This window comes from Astyanax mexicanus, chromosome 2 (genome assembly GCF_023375975.1).
Source record: "Astyanax mexicanus isolate ESR-SI-001 chromosome 2, AstMex3_surface, whole genome shotgun sequence".
NCBI lineage: Eukaryota > Metazoa > Chordata > Actinopteri > Characiformes > Acestrorhamphidae > Astyanax > Astyanax mexicanus.
Window position 1 is genome coordinate 63,539,652 of NC_064409.1, and position 21,977 is coordinate 63,561,628.

A 21,977-nucleotide genomic window follows, 5' to 3' on the forward strand; every position below is an offset into this window, starting at 1 on the left:
GGCCTTTCTTTTCTGATGCAACAGAACTGGACAATTAGCACTCTACTCCAACCACACTGACCAGTCCAGAAACACAGTGTAACTGGAATTTCAAAAAGATAAGCGGCACTTTAACTGCTCTGGAGGAAGCACTGGAAGCACTGTTTGAGATAAGGAGAACCTACAGGGGCAGTTATCAGGATTTAGTGCCCTTCATTTCCCTGTGGCATATAGTATATATAATAGTATCAGTTAAGAAAATCTCTCAAATGTAACTGGATCCACTTAATGTAATAAACTTGCATGTTTTAAACATGTGATGCTAAAGAATTTAAAAATATATATAATAAATACGAATTTTAAAAAATATGTTGCTGGTTACCATTAATTTTATTCACTACTTCCTTGAAAAAAACAAGTATTGAAACGAGTATTGAATTTAAGAATCTTGCTATTTCTTTCTCTGTAAATATAATATAATAATGGTTTGATCTTTATGACAACATTCATTTATTTAAATTATTACTCATATTTCTATTTTCAAACTTATTATGATCATGTTTTAACACTCTTCCTAAACAAAATCTGAGTTAGCAGGTGTTCACTGAGTTTTTAAACTCAGTTCAACTGAGATTGAACTGCTTGAACTGTAAAACCACACACAGGCCCTCACTTATAGTTCTACACAGTATTTGAATTAAATGGATATTTCCTATTGAAAGGAAAATATATTCTAAAGCTAGATTTGATCCCTGTCTGGGAAATTAACCCATAAAATACAACTTTAGACTAATATGCTGACCTAGGTAAAGATATTTTTTTTCTTTACCCTCAGAATGTATATATTACACTGTTACACAAGCCCATTTAACATTTGATACTGCTGATATACACTTCTAATACATTTGCAGTCAGTTTGGTTAACGTTCTGACTGATACTTAACTCTAAGATACTGATTACAAATGAACTGACACATGTTATGGTGCTGAACGATTTATGCTCTATAAATCACAGCACATTATAGTGCAACTCTAGTTAAACTACGCATTTAGGGATGATCTGCACAGATTTCCCGAAACCACTCAGCTCAGTATGTTGTTTGCAATCTCTAAGTGCCAGAATATTAGCAGGTTAAATTACTGTAAAAGGTTTGTACTTGCTCTGATAGTGTTTATAAATAAAGTGACACATGTGTTATGGTTTTGGTGGGTGGGTGGCTATGAGAATTTTGATAATTATGTCAGAAGAACTGTATATTTGTCCAATGGTTTGAATTTATGTTACAGCTTCTTGGACTCTGTGGTTCTTAAATTATGTGAGTGGCTCATTTTCAGCTTTTTATAATGGGAAAAATAAGACACACACAGACAATCACTTTAAAATGGTTTAATTTTCCATCATGTTGATTTTATATTAGCAGCACTTGATTGCCTCAAAGGCAAGCACAGCTGAAACGATGCGTTTGAGTCGGCCACCACAATGCACGAAGCACAGTACTTTCCACATCAAATAATAGCCAAAGCATGACCAATACTGAAAGTAAAAATTAATTTATTTCATTGTTTTATTTTAGCTATTTAGAGATAAATTCACACTTGGAAAAACTTAGAAGCACACAGCGTACTGTGTGGCGGTGCATGGTAATGAAAAATGATCACCGATTGCAAGAGCATACTTCACATTATTAACACTTATGCCATGATATATGTATATATATATTATTGAAACTATATATACATTCATAATTGGAAGAGGCTGAGGCTCCAGGGTTGTTTAAATCAGTGTTTCTCAGACTTGGATCACAGGTATCAACCATAATCCATGCTACTGTGTGTTTAGCAAAAAAAAAATAACCTTCCTTTGAATCGTATGTTAACCGTTCAGCTAATAACCCTAATGCAGAAACTACAGAGGGTTTTGTTGTAGGTCCTATAAAACTGTTGATAATAATTATATCCCTGTGGCTATGAGAGTAAAGTGTGCACTAAAGAGTGAGCTTACGCACAGTATTTACTGGGTAAAGCACTGAACATAAACATATCTAAAATCATAACAATTACAGAATAAATCTTTGAACATGGATGTTAACATTTCTGTGCATGTAGTCAATTTTCTGAGGTCTTCTCGGAACCATAGTGGGATGCTTTAAGTTCCACCAGTGGTACATAGATAACTACTGAGAACTACTGGTTTAAACAGACACACCTATTTGTATATACTAAATAAATAGTAATTTTATTACATAGTATTTTATTTATTTTTAATAAATATAATTTGGCTTTGACTCAGTGGATAAATCTCTTCAAAAAAAAAAATACCACACATTTCTGACAGAAACTGAAATAGAGTCACCAAGTGACCCAATAAATCTTTGGAAACAAACTCTAACGTGAGGTCTCGTGGTTGCCACCCAGCTTTTTAAAAGCAACAACTTCAGCAGCAGCAAAACAGTACAAGAAACACAACATATAGAAAATGGCACATAGTAAGCAGTGAGGGACAGGGTGGCAGGGCAGGTGGCAGGGCCGGGTAAGCTCATGCCAGCACATTTAAGGCGTCTGTCAAGACCTTCAGGTCTTCTTTGACTAATTCCAGTCCTCCTCTGATCTTTAGGGGGTTGTCCAGCACTTCTATGCTGCTTGTGAACGGGTCGAACCTGACTGAAAACGGCCTCTTGATGCCCGTAGAATATCCTCTGTCATCAGAAAGAAAGAAAATGTGTAAAAATAGATCATACACACAGTTTTTATATGGATGTATACAACAGATTAAATGACAGCAACCTCCTAACAGAAAGTACCCTGTACGGAACTTGTAGTCACTTCTGATGTATCAGTTTTATAGGATGTTGGGGTTGTTTCCAGAGAAAGATTAAGCCTAGACATGGTCTTCACAACAAAATATAGTCTACAACTAGGCATTAATCCCTGTCTGGAAAACTAAATCTTCAGAGCCTTCAGAATCTGAAGGTTAGTAAATCTTTCAAAATAGTACATTTAACGATTATTTACTGTTTTTAGAACTATTTTTATTAAGTAGTGTCATCCAATGGGTTTGTTCATTCCTAAGTGTCCTGAATGTGCCTATACACTGTATGCACAATTATTACTCATACAATTAAGTTATTATTCTGACCTTATTTGCTCATTTTACACCTATAACTAATATAGACTTCCATGTTTTATAGTGTTAATCATTTCCAGGTGATGACCTTTCACCTAAAGGTACTTTAAGTCAAAAATGTACTGACAATGAAAAGTCAAAAATTGTAAAATGCCTTTCAGACAGATGCAACACTTTTTATCTATGGAGGTGTGATAAACAGACAATCAGACATTTTAATGCAAATGGTCCCAAAAATGCATATGTACAATTTAACCACAAAAGAGGTGAGAAGAACCAATTACTGTCCATTTCCACCATATTCCAGAACTGCAACCGACCTGGAGTGTCCAGACAAGCAAGGTGTGAAGTGTTAAGGGACATGGCTAAGGTAAAGAAAGCTAAAACATATCCACCACTGAATAAATATTCACATGGTGAAGTGTCAAGATTAGGCCAAGAAATACAGTACAGATTTCTCTCTTTTTTTTAGAAATTGGTAAAGATCAGTCAGTGGCGTGCACAGACATTTTGGGGGGCAAGTGTTCAGGAGGGGGAAAGGGCACTTTTTAGCACACATGGTGCTGTATGAGACATTTTACTGCACAAAAAAATTATTTCACGTTGGGCTTAGAGGGCAAACGGTAGGATTTTACTTGATGTGTATGTTACCTGGCTGGTGGGACACAGGGGAGAAGAAGCCTGTTGCTGTGCGTGCTGTGCTAAAGACTCGCTGAACTGAGCTGCTGCTGCAGCGCATCTAGTGTGCCTTGCGTGCGACTGCGCAGGGTCATGTGACAGAGGAAGAGAGAGGTCGGGTGTGTGCGAGCTGATTTCAGGACATTCTGTTTTCACTCGTTTTTAATCGCTCAGGTTTTCAAAAGATCATTTCAAACCGGCCTCAGTAAAATCTTAATAATAATAATATAAAAAAAAAAAAAAGTTTCAAAAGGGCACTTTGGTTGATAAAGGACAGAGTTGGTAGTGCTTTAGCCTCTGAGATCAGTAAACCATAACATTTCTTAAGTAATCTATTCAACATATCAAATGTAACCATTATTTAGATTTAACCTCTTCTGATAAAACAATTGTCCCCCTTTTTAATACCTCAGTTTTTCTTTAGCATCAGCGAAGCTCTCAGACACGAAGTAGACAGACTGGTATTCCTGGTCTTGGTACGGCTGCACAGCTACAGTCTCTGGATCAAATTCACGGATCTCTGGCTCATCTGACAGCGCATGCTGGTGAGGAGTTAAAACAAAAACAGGTAAACAGTCAGCTATAGTAACAAACAGTTTTGTAGTTTAGGAATGTAGGGGTGCACAACATTCAATATGCGATAACACTGTTGCATATCCCCAAACCTATTTAAAATGCAACAAATTAAGATCCTAAATTAGTTTTGTTTTCCAGCCCTTAGCATAGCAGTGCTCATTTTGACTTGGTTAAGCAGTAGTTTGGTGTAAGCATTTACTATGGACCTCACTCTGCCTCCCTCTAGTCTGCAACATGAAGAGCTCCCTCTGTTGCTGCATATGGGTAATGCAGTTTGAGTTCTTGGAGCTGTTATTTAAGGAGCTTTTTTGTCATCGTTTTTTGTTTTTGGTGTGTTAATCATAAAAACGTATATTTCAATAAGAAGAAAAGAGACACTGACCACTAGCTCGCCGTAGGAAGACAGAAGGCCTGCACCATAAGCTTTCAATGTGTCTCCCTGCTTACACAGCCCAAACTCCACTGTGAACCAGTAAAGCTAAACAAAAAAACAAACAAACAAACAAAGTTAATTTCTCACAAGATAATTAATAATATCTATTAATATTAATATATGTGTACAAATGTTATGAAAGACTCACGGTTGACAGTTTCTCAATGTCTTCTTCTGATGCACCGAGAGAGGCAAGACCAATGCTCTGTAAAGAAAGAGATTTCCATTTCAATTTTGTTATTACATGTCATTTTTCAGAAAAGAAAAAAAAACAGAAACATTGAAAATGGTGTAACATGCTGTGTTTACCTGGGAAAACTGAGCAAATGTTTTATCAGCTAGCATCGGGACATGTCCAAGGAGCTCATGCACACAGTCTCTAAACAGAACAAATGATAACCCATACTGAGGCTAATAGTCAAGTCTATTCACATATATTCTAGATGTTACAACAAATCTGAGAGTGGGAATATGTAGACAGTTGCTTCTTACGGTTCTGGAGAGTGCATGGGTGCGGAAGCATGGCGGATGTACTGTGTACACTGGAACACGCGGAATGCCAGACTGGCCAAAAAATCTCGTGCTGACAGAAGACCTGCCACTGGCCTCAGCAGAAACCCAGTACGCTCTGATGACGAGAGATGGAGAGAAGGAATAAGTAAGTATTTCCTTATGCCTAAATTATGTATGTTCTTAGTGAATTCATGTAGTTCTAATTCTGTATGATTATGTAAAAATGATACTATTATTTACTGATTTACAAAACTTAGTTAAAGTGGCAGTCTGTATTATTTTGTTTCTAAACTGAAAGCAGAAGCATTTCTGAGTGGAGAAGGGACAAAATATTGTGCTTAATGGTACCAGTGTGCTGGAACAACCATACCTGCTAAGTCTAATATATTCATTCTAAAAACTGGGGCGTTGGGTCGCTTTTCACTGGAGTTCTTCTGGCCAGGTCATGCGTCTTTACATACTTATGTCACATGTACAGCCTCTAAAAGAGGATCTGGCTCAATTTTACTAAACACAAGACTTCAGAAGCAGAACCTCAGACCTCGGTAGCTCATTTAAAAGGGAATGCGATAGAGTCCACGCTAAAACCAGGGTTAATATGAATGAAGAAATGGTGGTGAGAGCTCTGTAAGTGATGCTGAGTCTGACTCAGCGTGCTCTCTCTCTCTCTGACTGAACATAACCTGGAATCGGATTTATCCACTCTGAAAGGAGACCGCATCAAACCCATCCAGTTTAAAATAATTGTTCAGCACACTCAGTGCAATTACCAATTCTCACCAGAGAGGGGCCCTAAATCCCCCTAATCCAAAAAATTACAGACATCAGCTTTGAGTACTACCCAGAGGTTAATCAGATATGCCTACACTCTCTCTTACTGTTAAAAGCAAACAAGAGAAGGCAAATCTATCTTATTCTATCTATTAATACAGTTATTCAATCAGCAACTGTGTATCACAAAATCTTGCAAATACTGGACAACAGTTTCTGGTATTCAATGGAAGGGTAAAGATGGGTCAGTTTAAGTATTTCTACAATGGCTGGTCTCCTGAAATTTTTAGAAAATTAAATTTTAAGACAAAGGAAAGTCCCTGTATAGTTTTAGTGTAGTGTTGCTAATAGAGTGCTCAGTGAACCATACACTGACATGCCAAAGATCATGGGATGACAGTAGGTCAACTGATTATGTGACCTACTGTTACGTCAGGGGACAGTCTGGAAACACTCACACCTATATACGTTGGGATGAATGTGAATTATGTATAAGGGGTGCCAGAGGCATTGAACAATCCATTTCCAAAAATGTTCAGTTTTAATAAAGTTCATTATGGTATAATTAAAATTTTTGAGGTAATCCTTAACATCAAGTTCTGATACTGATCGGCCCACTAACCTTTTAAAAAATTTGAGACGTCCTCCAGCTGAGGGATGTTGTTAGGGCTGTACGTGCAGTGCTTCTCCAGCAGCTTCAATGCATCTAGATACTCACTGCATGCATGAGTGGTGTACAGGTCCCTAAGGGTACTGTAGACCTCCCTCCTGACAATACACACACACACACACACACACACACAGAGTCACATTACAATAACCAAACAGAATCACTCGACTTCATCAGTCTGTCACTTGTTGCTGTGCCACAGGTGCAGGTCAGTGCTTAATGTGATGTCCGTATCACATTACAAATCTGATTACAGACGCAGAGACAACATGCTAACATAATGCACAGCCTTGCAGGTGACCTGATTTATCCTGTGTAAACCAATTCCCTTGAAGTCAGGCTGCCTGTCCCGACAGTGATTGAGTTAACACAGCATGTTGCCACGAACTACGATCCTAAATCCGCCAAAAGGCTAAATGTTTAGCCTTAACAAATCAATTTATCTAGGAACCTAGACTCAGAAAAGCAGTGTTCATGTCTGCTTTTGTGCATATTTAGCGGTATAGTATGGCTTGGTTTTTGCTCTCCTAGAAACAATTTACACACAAACCATGTTCCAATTTCCTCCTCTGTGTACTCCACTCTGGGGATTGACTCTCCACTGAAAAGAAACAAATCAGATTTTAAAATTCAATCAATTTTCTGCACAACATCAACAAAGACAGGAAAAATCAAGTGAAAGCACCCAGAATACAGTCAATAGATCTAATATTTTTTTAATGAAATTGTGGTGAAGATGTTATAGGATCACTTGAGCTATTTCTAGACATTTTATACAATTTCTATCATTTTATCCAATGTAACGGTCTTACTTCAAATTGTTATTTAAGCAATGCCACTAGGAGGAGTTTTGGTTCCATATAAAACATGTTTGTAAAAGAAAGTGAGGGTGAGGAACCTTAACAAATATATTGCACCACTCATGGTGTTCATAAGAATTTGCTTAAAATTATTTTTAAGAAAGACACAAAGAGAAAGTCTTAAAAAAACAAAGAATTGTTTAAAGCTCTTCTCTTTTAAATATTGATCCCATTATACTCATAAATTAAACAAAATCCCAATTAGTAAAACATCATAGTAAGTGTGATTTAGAAAGAAAATAATTTCTAAAAATGGTTAATTACACCTTGAATTAACCTAGAAAAGGTAGAGGGATATATTCAGTATTTTTTATTTGTTTGGGGTATAATGTCCCCAGTTTTTCTAGTGAATATCTGTTTTTCTCTAATCTACCTCTTATAAGTTCTCATATGACATATTGTGACATAAAATCAAAATGTACACATTTTAAACATTTAATGTGCATTGTAAAGTGTTTGAAAAAAGCATTCTAAAAATGTTAAATGATTAGAAATGGCCCCGATAAAAGGAAATAATAAGGAATATAAGTCATTCAGATTTTATTTGAGATGCTTTAACTGGCCAACATGTCATTTTGTGGTTGAACTGATTGAATTTCACCTACTGCCTGTATTTGAAGGCAATGTCACCAATCTGCTTTCTTCGTTTTCTGTACACTGGGTCTGTGAAGCCCTGAAGGAGAGAACATAAGATGCAGATTTTGGTTAAATTTAAGTTTTAGATGGGAAAATGGAGAAGGGAAAATGAGAACACTGTCTTCACACCATTGCCATGTTTAAGATTGTTATGTGTACTCACGGGATGATCCTGGTCCAAATCTGGATCAAATTTAGTGACCAAGTGATGACATCTATCCAGTTCAGCTATTTTCTTTGGAAACCAGTGAACTAAAACCACAGAACAGAGCATAGAAAACAAACAGAACAGAAAATGTGTCTCTACATTATTATACAGCTACACAGTGCAATTCTAAAAGCAGACTGATATTACTCTAAAACCCAGACTTCTGTGATCTCTTACATTTAACCTCTTTAGTGGTTCTGACATCCTCTGCGATCCTCTTCAGGGAGCTGACGAGAGTGCTAACGTCTGAGAGATGCACTTCACACCGCACAAAGTATTCTAAATCCTCCAGACCATCTTTAGGCTTCCGACTCGGTCTGGTCTCAAGGTGATGCATCTTGGCTTCAAATGTCTATAAATTACATTTCACAATATGTTAAAACAAGGTTTTGAGTGACTACAATTATATAATAAGAAAGTCCCAAAAAACAATAAATAAATAAAAACAACAAAAGCACCTACACCCAAATATAATGCATACATTTTTGAATAGAGGTATTTTGTTCAGGTAAAACTTATATCATATTAAATAACAACAAAAAACACTTATTTAAACAACAATAATGATACTAAACATAGAATTTGACTGACCTACACCATGCCTACCAAATCAAAAGGTTTCCAGCAGGCTGCTTTTCTTATTTCCAGACAACTAGAACAACCTCCTACCCTCATTGTATATCCAAAAAATTAATCATGCAATTGATTTAAATCTTCATAAGCTTTATAAGGAACCAATTCAATAACCATTAGTTCAGGGACATCTTAACAAAGGGATAAATTAACTTAATCCTTCACACTAGACACAGAAAAAAATATCATCTAACAGTCACCACAAAAAATTACTTTAAAAAAACAAACATAGTTCCTCTGTGGCATCACTCCAAGGGATCATTAATGGCACCTTTAATGCATAAAACTGGAAATTGTTAATGGAACCTTTAATGCGTACAGATTGAAAATCCTTAATAGCACCTTCAATGTGTTAAAAAGATAGAGAACCATTCATGGCACCTTTAATGTATAAGGACTGGAAATCCTTTATGCCACCTTCGTTAAAAAGACAAAAAAAAATCTTTAATGTGTTTAAAAAACTGAGAACTCTTCATGGCACCTTTAATACATTACGACTAAAAACACTTTATGGCACCATTATTAATGCATTATAACTAAGAACCCTTAATACAACCTTTAATGTGTTTAAAGGCTAAGGACCCTTTGTGGCACCTTTAATGTTTTATGACTGAAAATCCTTTATGGCACCTTTATTAATGCATTAAAAACACTCAAAATCTTTAATGGCAACTTTAATGCATTAAAAAGACACAAAAAGTCCTTAATGGCACCTTTAATGTATAAAGTCTGAGGGCACTCGTTCTTACCTCGAACACTTTGAGTGTGCGGGAAAGGGCAGGGCTCTTGGAGCTCCTCAGGGTGAAGAAGAGGTTGAGCAGGGCTTTTCCATCCTCCTCCTCGAACACGATGTGCTCGTTGGTCTCCGCCGCCTCCGCCGCTGCTGCCGCCGCCGCCGCCGCCGCCTCGCGCTCTTTCCGCGCGTCCTCGATCAAGCTCTGCCGCCTCCCCACGAACCGCGGAGACTGCCAACAGCGAACCACAGGCGGGTCGGTGCACATAACGCCAGAGACACACAGCTGTTCTGTATGTATCTGACTTGCAGCTTGTGTATAGATCAGAAGGCACTGAGGGTGTAGGCTGGTTAATGAAGCCCTGCTTACCTTGGGCACAGGGGCTGGGAGCGATTTGCATCTCCAAAAGCGCATGAGAACTTCAATGCAGTCTATGGAAACCTGCTGCATAGCTTAGACTTAGTGCTTCACTCTTTCAACTAGAGTATGCTGTACTGTGCGTGGGTTAAAGCTTAATCTAGATACTCTCCTTTAAGATGCATGAACTGTTTCTTTTAATGAATTAATACACACTGAATCACAACTTATGGATCAAAGCGCGCGGGATGGTAACTTAAAGCATTTGAACCGTAACTGAAAGTGTATAAAATTAAGGCTTATGCAACTTAAAGCAAATGCACTGTTTTACGCTGTAGACCCAAGCTTATGATCTCTAACGTAAAGTATTTAAACTTAAAGCTCTGCAGTGTAGCTTCAAGTTTGTGTAATTCAGAGAAACAATTATGACCTACATACAACTTATTATGTGTAACTTAAAGCTTATGAACAGTAACGTAAAGGCTATGAGCTGTAACTTAAAGATAACTAGTTATTACTTCAAGTGTATGATCTGTAACTTAAAGATTGTTATTTATTATGTAAAAAGCGTATAAGCTGTAAATTAATGATGACTAGTAATTACTAAAAGTTTATGATCTGTAACTTGAAGATAGTTAGTTATCATTTAAAACTTATGCGTTGGAAATTAACTTTAATATTATTTGGGAATTATATAAAATGTTTACGATCTGTAAGTTAAAGATGATTAGTTATTATAAAAAAACGTTTGAGTTATAAATTAGTTATTACCTAACGTTAATGAGCTGTAACTTAAAGATGATTATTTATTCTATAAAAAAGTTTATGATCTGTAACTTAAAGATTAGTTATTTTATATAAAAAAGCTTGTGAGCTATAAATCAAACATGATTAGTTTTTTACTTGATGCTTATGAGCTGTGACTCAAAGCTTACTAATTGTAACGTAGATCTTATGCACTGTAATACATTTTAAGATCTGTGACTTAGTGCTCATCAAGTAAATATTGTACAGTAATCTTAAGTACTTCAAAGAAAGGCTTATGATTTGTAATGTATAGCTATAAAGCTATGGGGAGGATTCCTGGACAAGGATTAAGTTTAGTCCTAGTCTAAATTAAGTGTCTTTTTAGTGTGAAATCCTCATACATAATACCATGTTTTACAGGATTAGACTTAATCTTTGTTTGGGAAACTGTTCCATATAGCGTGTGTATTGCAGATTAACGCTTATGAACGGCAATTTAAATATCTTATCTTATTTTATTCATGTACAGCAGATTAAAAAGAAAGAATTGTAATTTAAAGCTCATGTACTGCAGAGAACAAAGTTGAACTGCAATGCAAAGTGTAAGAACGTGAGGCTTATGCACTGTTGCGCAAAAAATAAAAATACAGAAATAAAATGTACACAGTGTAACTTAAAGATGATGTACTGCAATGAAGCTCAATCTTATAAATTATGATTTAAGCACTGCACCTACCCAGTTCATAAAGTTTAAGCTCATGCATGGCTGTGCGTAATGCATTTGGAAAAGGGAGGGCGCATGCAGGTTGTGCTCCATATCAAAATTAACTATATGACTGTTCATACCTCATCTGCATATCTAACACACACTATCACAGACACTGTGTTTAATTCTGTTAAAGTGCAGTAAAAGGTGCAGACCGGTCTCTTACCGTGATGGAGTCAGAGCGCTCCAGCTCGGACGCGGCTCTCCTCATGCTTTTGGTGGATGATGTGGAGCTGGTTGAATTGGGCATAACTCAGCTGTTGATGCTCTTCTCTTGGCGATCTTTTGCTTCAGATGTCCGAGACGTCCTGCTGCTCCTTCTGGGTGGAAAGTGCTGGCTTTGTTGGGTTTGTTGGCTGCGCTGGGCTTTTTCTATCACCCACAGTATTTATAGAGACAATTTCTCTTTACTGACGTCAAACAGCCTCTCATTCTCGCCGTCCAGCGTTTCTGAAGCTCCCCCACCCCTGCTCTTCTTTAAAGCCAACTGGTTTTATGAGCATTGGTTTTTAATTAGTTTAAATGTATATTTGGTTGGCCAGAGATTCGTTAGTTAACCTTATATTGGGGTTCAATTGGTAACAAATGTTAATTTGAGTGATGCTATAGAAAAAAAAAACATTTGCTTCCATAAAGTGGAAGAAGAACATTCAAACTGGTGAACGAATTGATGGTTTTGGTTCTTTTGAGTTTTAAAAGGTTCTTCACATACAAATATGGTTCTTTATGGAAATCAACAATGGTAATACTCTTATATTTAAAAGTACAGCTAATTTCAGGTGTAGCGTATACTTTATCGTTTATTATACGCTTATTATAATGCTATAACAGACTAATGAGCTTTATCTTCAATCAATGTACAGTAGAGCACTGTTTACAGCCGAATCAAGCAGGATATTTATGCGGCTTCAGATGATGAAAAAATAATTATTTCTATGTTTATTTATACAATGGTGATTTATTACAATGATTCCACTTTACATCTTTGCTGTGATTTTTTTTTGTCAAAACGCTTTTTTTTACTTTTTCAGTTAAGACCTCTATATTATCTATAATATTGATATCAGACTTACTTTCCTCTTATTATTTTTATTTTATATGTCCATATTAATGACAATCATAAGACTAGGCACTAAGATAAGGCTAAAATCAGCTGAAGCAAATTGTGAAAGTCTCTTTATCAGCTCAGCTCAGCAGCCTCCTCCTCCTGGGTAAATGTGACTTTGATTAAAACCTGAGACTTGTTTTCTGTCCCCCGTTTGTGTGATCTGAAGCTTCACCTCCAGCCGAGAACAGTCTGAGGCGTTTAAACGCGATTAAAGACTCGACACGGAGCGATAAAGGAATTAACCCGCCCTCTCGGCCTCGGATGCTACTGCAGCTACACGGGATTTTTCCACACCTGTATTTAGACAAGCCCCGCCCACTCCTGAACTAGGATTGGGTGGAAAGTGTTGTGAGTATGAACTGATATCCAATCACAGCAGCAGGATTTATCACTCAGTGATTCAGATATACTGAACAGCTGCACGTTTTTCGTTTTCTATGTAAAATTGTTCTTTAATTTATAAATAGAAAATTATGTTTATTCTCCCAAACACATGTCACACCTCAGGGATAAAATCTAATCATTAAAAGAAAACAAAAAACAGGCTCCTTAAATCATGTGCAAGGTTCCGTACAGCACTGTGTGATTCACCTTAACTAATTAACCCTTTCAGACCCTGCATCTATTGCAATGGACATGGTGTGTTTTCTTCTTCTTTTGTTTATTCTTTTGCTTCACACAGATTAAGACCTATTATTAATCAGAAGAGACATTTATTAGCCAATTAAACAGCTGATTAGCCCCGCCCACTTCATTGGAAAAGTAAAGCATGGCATCCCATCAAATGTGACAGAGTAAACACCTTTTCGCATTATGTTATGATTTTTTCACTGCCTAGAGATCATTTGTAAAAAATGAAAAAAAAAAACGTAATAAGTTGAAATAAGTATGAAATAAAATAATTATGTTTGATTTTTATTTATGAATTTGTTATTTTACGTATCTATTTACTGAATCCTGTTTTTGAGCACATTACAGACAGAAACAGTCTTTATATATTTTTTTTCATCACTAGAACATAAGTCTAGGTCAGGTCTGAAAGGCTTAAGTCCAATAAGTGTTACAAATGTGTTATGCTGACATACACTGCATAACAAGTCCATCTGACCTGTAGGTGTGCTGGGTTAGTGCTGAATATAAAAAAAATGCTCTTTTTAAAAGTGTATTTTTACTTCAACGGGTCTGTATTGATTGATTAACAATTCAAAATTGCTTTAATGAAGTTACATTCCATAAAACTAGCTTTGACATGATTTCTAGAACAAAATGCTTAAAACTTATGAAGTTGTAAAGTTATAAAAATCACAGTGTTTTTTTATAGGTACTGTAATTTAAAGTATGCATACTAGAAAAGTTACTGCAGCAACTTACCAGCTAACTGCAGCAGCATGTTAGTGTACATTTCACAGATTACTTATTATAGTGTACATAATAAAACACACTGCTCTGCATTCCTTCTTAGTATCCAAGTCCTACAAACCTCATCAAAAATCATTCATGGTAATGCACATAACTAAATTGAAGCAATATATTCTGTGAGACAAGTAATAAAAAAAAAATAATAAAAAAAAACATTAACTCACAAAATAATCAAGAAATCCATCTTTGCTAGACTTGAATAGTAATAGTAGGCTTTAAAACTATTGATAGAATGTTAGAGAGTATGAATGAATGGCCAGTTCTGCTGCAGGAGTCGGGGTTATCAAGACACAGGTCATGTAAAGAGAAAAAACACACTTGCTGGCTTTATGTGAAGGGGTCAAATGTCTTTGTGTAAATGCTGCAGTGTAAATGCTAAAGAGCACTGATGCTGCCTGGGGGTTTTCACCAAAAGGGTTTCATTTATCAAGAGGGACAGAGGGAGTAAAGAAGATAAAAACACATGCTGACATTAAGACAAAGTGCATAAATTTTCCACCTTGTTTTCAATCAGGTTTAGCATGAAATCCAGGGACACTCTTCTCTTTTGTTGAATGCTGTTGTTGTAAAAAAGAAAATGAAAGGTGGGCTACCCCCACCTCTCGTCCGGGGTACAACTCCCCTACGTGTTCATTTGATAGAGAGTCGTAGACAGGTGGAGTGAAGTTGAAAGCAAACCAAGTATTTATTACTGAATTCAGGAGAACCAATACATACAAGACAGTTAACACAGCCGTCCCAGTAAAAGTTCTGACCCCGTCTGATCTGACTCCATGTTTTATACCCCAAATGACGTGAAACCTGCTGATGAGGCGTTGCTAACGATTAGCTCATGTTAATATGCATAATTTCACGTGTTAGTACTCAAGTTTCACGTGTCTGACCGGGCCACTAGTGTTTGGCCTTGACTGTGTTCTTCCAGAATGGAACATCGTGGCACTATCTGTGTGTGTGCGTCACCCCCCGCTTTGAAGCAGCGTTTTTTAGGGAGGCACTCACTCACCAAAAGGCCGCTTTGATCTAAGAGCCTCTTCTGTAGCAATTTAGCCCCGTACCGAGCGTACCAGTCGAAATCATACAGAGTGTACCAGCCGATGATTGATGGCCGTTAGTTAGGGTCATGCAGTGAACGAAATGCTTCAAGCATGAGCTACGCAATAGTCACACAATAGATCTCATATGTTATATGTTAATGTGTTAGTAACGCGTGGTTAGACCGCCATACAATAGACCCTATGTGTTAGTAAACGCCTTATGTATCGTGTGGGTTAATTTGTCACAATAGAGTCTGTGTTAGTCACATGCCTGATCAAACAATGTTTTACTATATATGTAAAGAATATACTGTGATTATTGATTAATCTTCTATATAAATGCGTGTAAAATACACTGTGAGTAATTAAGTAATATAATACAGGAAATTGACAAATCCTGCACCTAACAGCTGGGGTTATGCATAGGGCTCAGCCAGGATCTAATACTCACTCAACTAACAACAATAGCAAAACCACCACAATCTGATACTGGCTCGACAAGAATCCAGAAGCACAGCCTAACACTATGTTCATGGTCCATTGCCTCAACTGCCAAGTAACAGACCTACCAAAAAATAACCTATGAACACATAGAATCCCTCCTTAATCTAAGCTCACTTCCTTTAACTATGGCAACAACACACTTACCTAAGCACAATCACACACAATAAATCACATTATAAGTTGCGTGAGCAGAACACAGCAACCACTACCATCTGATACTGGCTCGACAAGAATCCAGAAGCATAGCGAACTATGTTCATGGTCCGTGCCTCAACTGCCAAGTACTCAGACGTCTACAAAAACTCATGAGACAAATTATTACAAGAGCAGGACCACACCAATCCCCTTCATCCAAACTTAAACACAAACTTCAGTGCAAGCTCTTCTCAGGGGTCATCAGGCAGGCACCTTCCTTCGTCAGTGTTTCGCTGAATTAGGCCCACGACACCTCCAGAAGGCTCAACAGTGAAGTCTGGCGTCCCAAACCCACCCCCCTCCAAGCTTGCTGTAGAAGCACAAACTCACTCCCTTCCCCACACAGCCTCAGCCCTTCTGAACCACAACCACTGACTAGATCTTTCAGCTACATCTGACAACTCCTTCACTACAGTCCTTAGCACACGACCTCTAATTCCGAATTCAGACAGCAGTCTTGTGGCAGACTTCGCAACAAAGCCTCTAGTACCTACCTCTACCGGTCTAATATACGCTTGCCACCCACGCTCTCTCACCTCAGCCACCAAGTCTGTATACTTCAGCCTTTTCCTTTCATAAGCTCCATCTACCTCGTCTTCAAACGGAACAGTCAGCTCTATAAAATACACTATCCGCTTACTGTCAGAGTACAACACTACATCCGGCCTCAAGGTTGTAACCAGAATGCACTCTGGGATCTGCAGTTTACTACCTACATCCACTAATAACTTCCAATCTCGTGCATTGGCCCACTTACCAGCAGTTTTCAAGCACTGTGCTGTTTCTCCACTATGCTGCCCCTCACGCACAAACGTTATTACCCTACTGCAACCTACCACGGGCATGTTATTAACTTCTAACCGTTTCTTATCAAGTGCACCTGCAAGAGATCTAAGTACCTGATTATGCCTCCATGTGTAGCGCCCCTGGGATAGACTCACCTTACATGCCGACAAAATGTGCTTCAGGGTGCCACTTCCTGCACATAGCTTACAACTTGGATCCTCACCCACCCACTGAGCAAGGTTTTGTGGCGTTGGCAGAACATCATATGTAGCTCCCAAAAGAAACTTTATACGGCCTGTATCCAATCCCCATAACTCTCGCCAGGTGATTCTCCGCTTCTCTACACTTTCCCATCTCATCCACTGCCCCTGTTTACTCTGCCCTGCTGCTTTTGCCCTCCTTGCTTCCTCCTCCTGCTCACGAATAAACCCTGTAACCATACGCCTTTTCTCAGGTGATGTGGCCTTGCCGAATGCTTTCCAAGAATCACCTAAACCTAATCCTGCCCTCCCATTTTGTACCTGCCCCACAACATCCCTGTGCTCCAGTGCCCTCCTTGCGGCTTGAGTAGCTTCTCGAGCATTCCACTTTCTCCCAGACCTAGTCACTGGTGCTGTTGCTTTAACCAGCCCGTCTTTTGACCCTAACAACTGCATTTCACGTCCTACCTTAGCACATTTGAACTCCTCAACCAAGCTCGTCAACGGCAGTTCCAGCATCCCTCTCCCACACCACGCCACACTACTAAGGCAACGCGGCACCCCCAACCATGTCCTTATAGCCTTGCTCATAACCCTTTCTAACCTCTCAACCTCAGAAATCGGAATATCATAAACTGTAAGTGGCCACCTTAGACGAGGCAACAAACCAAACTGCAGACACCACAATTTTAATTTACCTGGCAGAAAAGACTTATCAATTCTATTAATGGCCTCCACCATTTCTGTCCTCAACCCTTCCACCTGCTCTTTATCATTCAGTGCTGCAGTATACCACCTACCTAAACTCTTAACTGGCTTTTCCAATATAGATGGTATGACTTCTCCCTCCATCATAAACCTTTCTTGTATCAATTTCCCTTTAACGATTGATACACTCCTAGACTTGCTCGGTTTAACTTTCATCCTAGCCAGCCTAAAATTCTCATTTAACTTCCCTAGCAGTCGCCGGGTACATGGCACCGTGGTCGTTAATGTTGTCATATCGTCCATAAACGCCCTAACTGGTGGGAGCCGGGTGCCATCATGCAGCCTCTCCCCGCCTACGACCCACTTAGAAGCCCTAATAATCACCTCCATTGCCATCGTAAACGCTAGCGGTGAAATTGTACAACCTGCCATTATACCTATTTCCAGTCGTTGCCAAGATGTGACACACTCCCCTACACTAAAGCAAAACTGTATGTCTTCAAAATAGGCTTTAACTAACCTTGAAATCTCTTCTGGAACCCTAAAAAAATTGAATGCCTTCCACAACAATGCATGCGGTACCGAACCAAAAGCATTAGCCAGATCTAAAAACACCACATGTAGATCCTTTTTCTCGGCTCTTGCTGTTTGAATCTGATGCCAAATCATACTATTATGCTCTATGCAACCAGAAAAACCTGCAATTCCTGCCTTTTGTACAGACGTATCAATTAAATTATTTCTTTTCAGGTACGTTGCTAGTCTACGTGCAACCACACTAAAGAAGATCTTACCCTCCACATTCAACAAGCTTATGGGACGGAACTGATCAATAGCTACAGAATCCTTTTCTTTTGGGATAAGAACACCACCTGCTCTGCGCCACTCCTTTGGAATAATCCCCTTCTTCCACACTATAGCCATTAGTTTCCATAGAAACTTCAAAACATCTGGTGCACTTTTATATAATCTATATGGAACCCCATTTGGCCCTGGGGCAGAACCTGCCTTTGCAGCCTTCACCACCTCCTGAACCTCACTCCACCTAGGGGGGTTAACATCCATTTTCCACTCTATATCACCTAACGGCGGCATGTCTGCTGGTAGGTCCAGGTCGCTAGACCTTTCCTTCTCTGTGTAAACACTCTTAAAGTGCTCCTCCAACTCCCTCTTTCCGACCTTTAGATTTCCTGATTTCTCCTTACTAAACAGACTCTTAACAAACCTAAATGGATCTCTAAAGAACTCTATCCTAGCACGCTCCTTCTTCTTCCTCCTTTTCCTCATAGCCTCTGCTCTCCGCAATTTTACCAACTTACTTCTCAACTCCTCCTGCAATAACTCAATGCCCTCTCTTTCTGCCTCATTCCCCTTCTTCCACTTCTTTCTGAGTAACCTTGATTCCTTAACCAGTTTTTCTATTTCTACCTGCCGCCTTGATTTAACTACATCTTGACACTTTACGTTCCTCTGCACAACACCAAATCTTGCCATTCCATAATCATAAATGACTTTACCTAGCCTGTTCAATTTACTCTCTGCTGTTCCCTTCAAACCCTCAAGCATACCTTTCAAATCATCATTAATACTCCTCCATGCCATCTTGTCTCCTGTGCCTGGCCATTTAACTTTGGATCTTTGACCGATTCCTTTCTCCCTACCCATCTGCTTTCCCTTAGCCTTTGACCTATCAACACCTCCTTCATCCTCCACTCCTTCTGTGCTTAAGTTAGCCTCCCTAGTATCAAAGGTATTGATATCCTGCGGACTGTGGCACGTAACCTGCCGCTGGACTTCAGCCGACTGACTCAAACAATTCTGTTCAAAGTATTGTTCAATGCGGGGCCCCTGCACTCCTTCACTCAAGCACCTCATCTTTCCTTGGTGTATCCTCAGCCCTCTCACTGATGTGACCTTGCTCCACCCACACACACAGGTCAGCAACTCCTTTCCACTTACCATCCCACCTGCCTCTATGCTTAACCCACTTCTCGTAGTCATGTCCGTTCCAGAGTCCGTAACCATGTTACCATACCATAGTAATAAAAATGATCAAATACAATGTGAGTATTGGTTATACATATAAAATACAAGGTTTCACACAATGATTATGTAATTATAGATACTAAGGTAAGTAATCATAATTGAAAGATATTTGTCAATACACTCAAAGTAAAATAAACAGTTACTCTTCACTGTATAATCTCACATTAACATCAGTGATTTGAAGCTTAGAGAAGGTTAATATTTTGAATGGGGTGAATTGGAAATATACAGTGGCTTGCATCCAAGTATTCATGCCCCGTGAACTTTTTCACATTTTGTCACCTTAGAACCACAAAATTAAATGTATTTTATTGAGATTTTTAAAGTGATGTACCAATACAAAATAGCACATAATTATGAAGTGGAACGACAGTGACACATGGTCAAATAATCAAATAAAAATCTGAAACCTTTGACGTGCAATTGAGTCAGCCCCCTTTACTCTGAAACACCTAAATAAAAATCCAGTTTAACCAACTGCCTTTAGAAATCACTTATTAGTTAAAAAAGTCCAGCTGTGTATAATTTAGTCTCAGTATACATATACCTGTTCAATGAAGATCTTAGTGGTTTGTTAGTGAACACTAGTGAACAAACAGCATCATGCAGACCAAGGAAATAAAGTTGTGGAGAATTTTAAAGCAGGGTTAGTTTATATCCTAAGCTTTGAGGACCAAAAGGATGTTCAATTCACCATCCAAAAATGGAAAATGTATTCTACAACTGCAAGCCTACCAAGACAGATAGAGCATGAAGAGCACCATTCAGAGTAGCAGCCAAGAGGTCTATGGTCACTCTGGAGGAGTTGCAGAAATTTACAGTTTTATCTGCCTGAGACACACATTTACATTTCTCTCCTCTTTGGGAACTCGTGACTTATTACAAGTAGTGCAAGGAGGGAAATAACTTTGGCTGTATCTCAATTTCTGCAGGGTTTTTTTTTGTTTACATAAGTTGCCTCTGACAGCTGTTCTTTACATTGTGTTAACATTTTATTCAAGATGAACTGTGTAATAGAAATGCTCCAGATTCACTTTTAATAAAATTCTATTTTTATATTGACTTTCACTGAAGATTAAGAAGGGCTTTCTCCATCCATCCATTCTCAAGTTCTCAAGGGTCTTTTGAAAGTTCTGCATCCTTTCATTGAGCAGTTGTCACAGGATAGCATAGTGCTCAGCACATAGACCTCAACTCTAATATTTACAGTGTTGCTGTACCTGCAGTCCTTACTTCCTTTGTTCTTACATAAGTAAGACAGAACAGAAGGTGAACTGCTTAAAGTCCACATTTGCCATTAGGCAGTGATGTCAACAGGTTTGTGTTAATCTGTTATATAGAGCCTAATACTATTTGCAATATTTCTCTATGTGGAATAGACTCTGTAAAAGCTGTTTCACGTAGACGTATAGAATCAATTACCCCGGGCAGGGATTAAGACTATTTTTTGACCAGGTTTTATTATCTTGGTCCCGGTGCCCACTTATCCTGCTTCCAACACATCTTATTCAACTAAACATCTTATTAACAAGCCCTTTCAGAGTTGCATTTGATGTCTTTAAGTAAATAATTATCTAAAATGTACGTTAGGACCAGGACGAAAGAACAGATCTTGTAGACTATGTTTCCTTTTAAGGTTAATATCCATTTAAAATGCTGTGTAGTCCAAGATTAGTTTTAATCCCTGTTTGGGAAACTGCTCCATAATGTTGGTTTTACCAGACAGGGATTAATCCTAGTCCCAAACTATATTTTTTCATTAGAAAATATCCATTCAAAATGCCAAGACTAAGCCTAATCACTGTCTACGAAACTGCCCAGGACTGGCTCATAGTACCATGCCCCAGCAGTAGGATTAGGACTAGGAGTGTCAGGAGTGCTCTGACTCATAGTGACCATCTCTTTATACTGCACACAGGTTTTAGCTGTAAATGTCTCAGTCATTCATCGCTCACTTGCTGTTTATTCATTTTTCCCTCCCTTGTCTAAAAGTTGCAAAGGATCCCCGGCACTAAGGCACACAATTATCGCAATTATGTATTGATTCTCCGGTGGGCTCCTGCGGATAATTGTTAGACAGTGTAATTGCAGTGTGCCCAGCTGGGCGATTATTCCTCATCCTCCTCAGTTATTTTTTTTTCTTGCTGTATTGTGTGTTGTCTCTGGGCTTCAGTCGTTTCTGTGAGGGTCATTAGTCTCACAGACTGAAAAGAATAAACAAATAAATATTTCATTATATTCAAAAACGATGTCATTGAAATTATAGTTTAAGCACGTCATGTTTAAGGTATT

At 38.3% G+C, this 21,977-nt stretch overlaps 1 protein-coding gene across 1 annotated transcript; it reads right to left on the bottom strand.

Annotated features, from left to right (window-relative positions):
• Positions 1 to 1,351: 1,351 nt before the first annotated feature.
• Positions 1,352 to 12,483, bottom strand: th (tyrosine hydroxylase). The gene is made up of 13 exons (XM_007228063.4): positions 11,852 to 12,483; positions 9,831 to 10,046; positions 8,626 to 8,800; positions 8,404 to 8,492; positions 8,210 to 8,277; positions 7,295 to 7,345; positions 6,697 to 6,842; positions 5,283 to 5,418; positions 5,100 to 5,169; positions 4,939 to 4,995; positions 4,740 to 4,835; positions 4,190 to 4,323; positions 1,352 to 2,675 (listed from the first exon to the last, which is right to left on the bottom strand). The coding sequence occupies exons 1-13, from the start codon at positions 11,933 to 11,935 to the stop codon at positions 2,516 to 2,518; spliced, it is 1,482 nt and encodes a 493-aa protein (XP_007228125.2). The 5' UTR covers positions 11,936 to 12,483; the 3' UTR covers positions 1,352 to 2,515.
• Between the last annotated feature and the right edge of the window lie 9,494 nt (positions 12,484 to 21,977).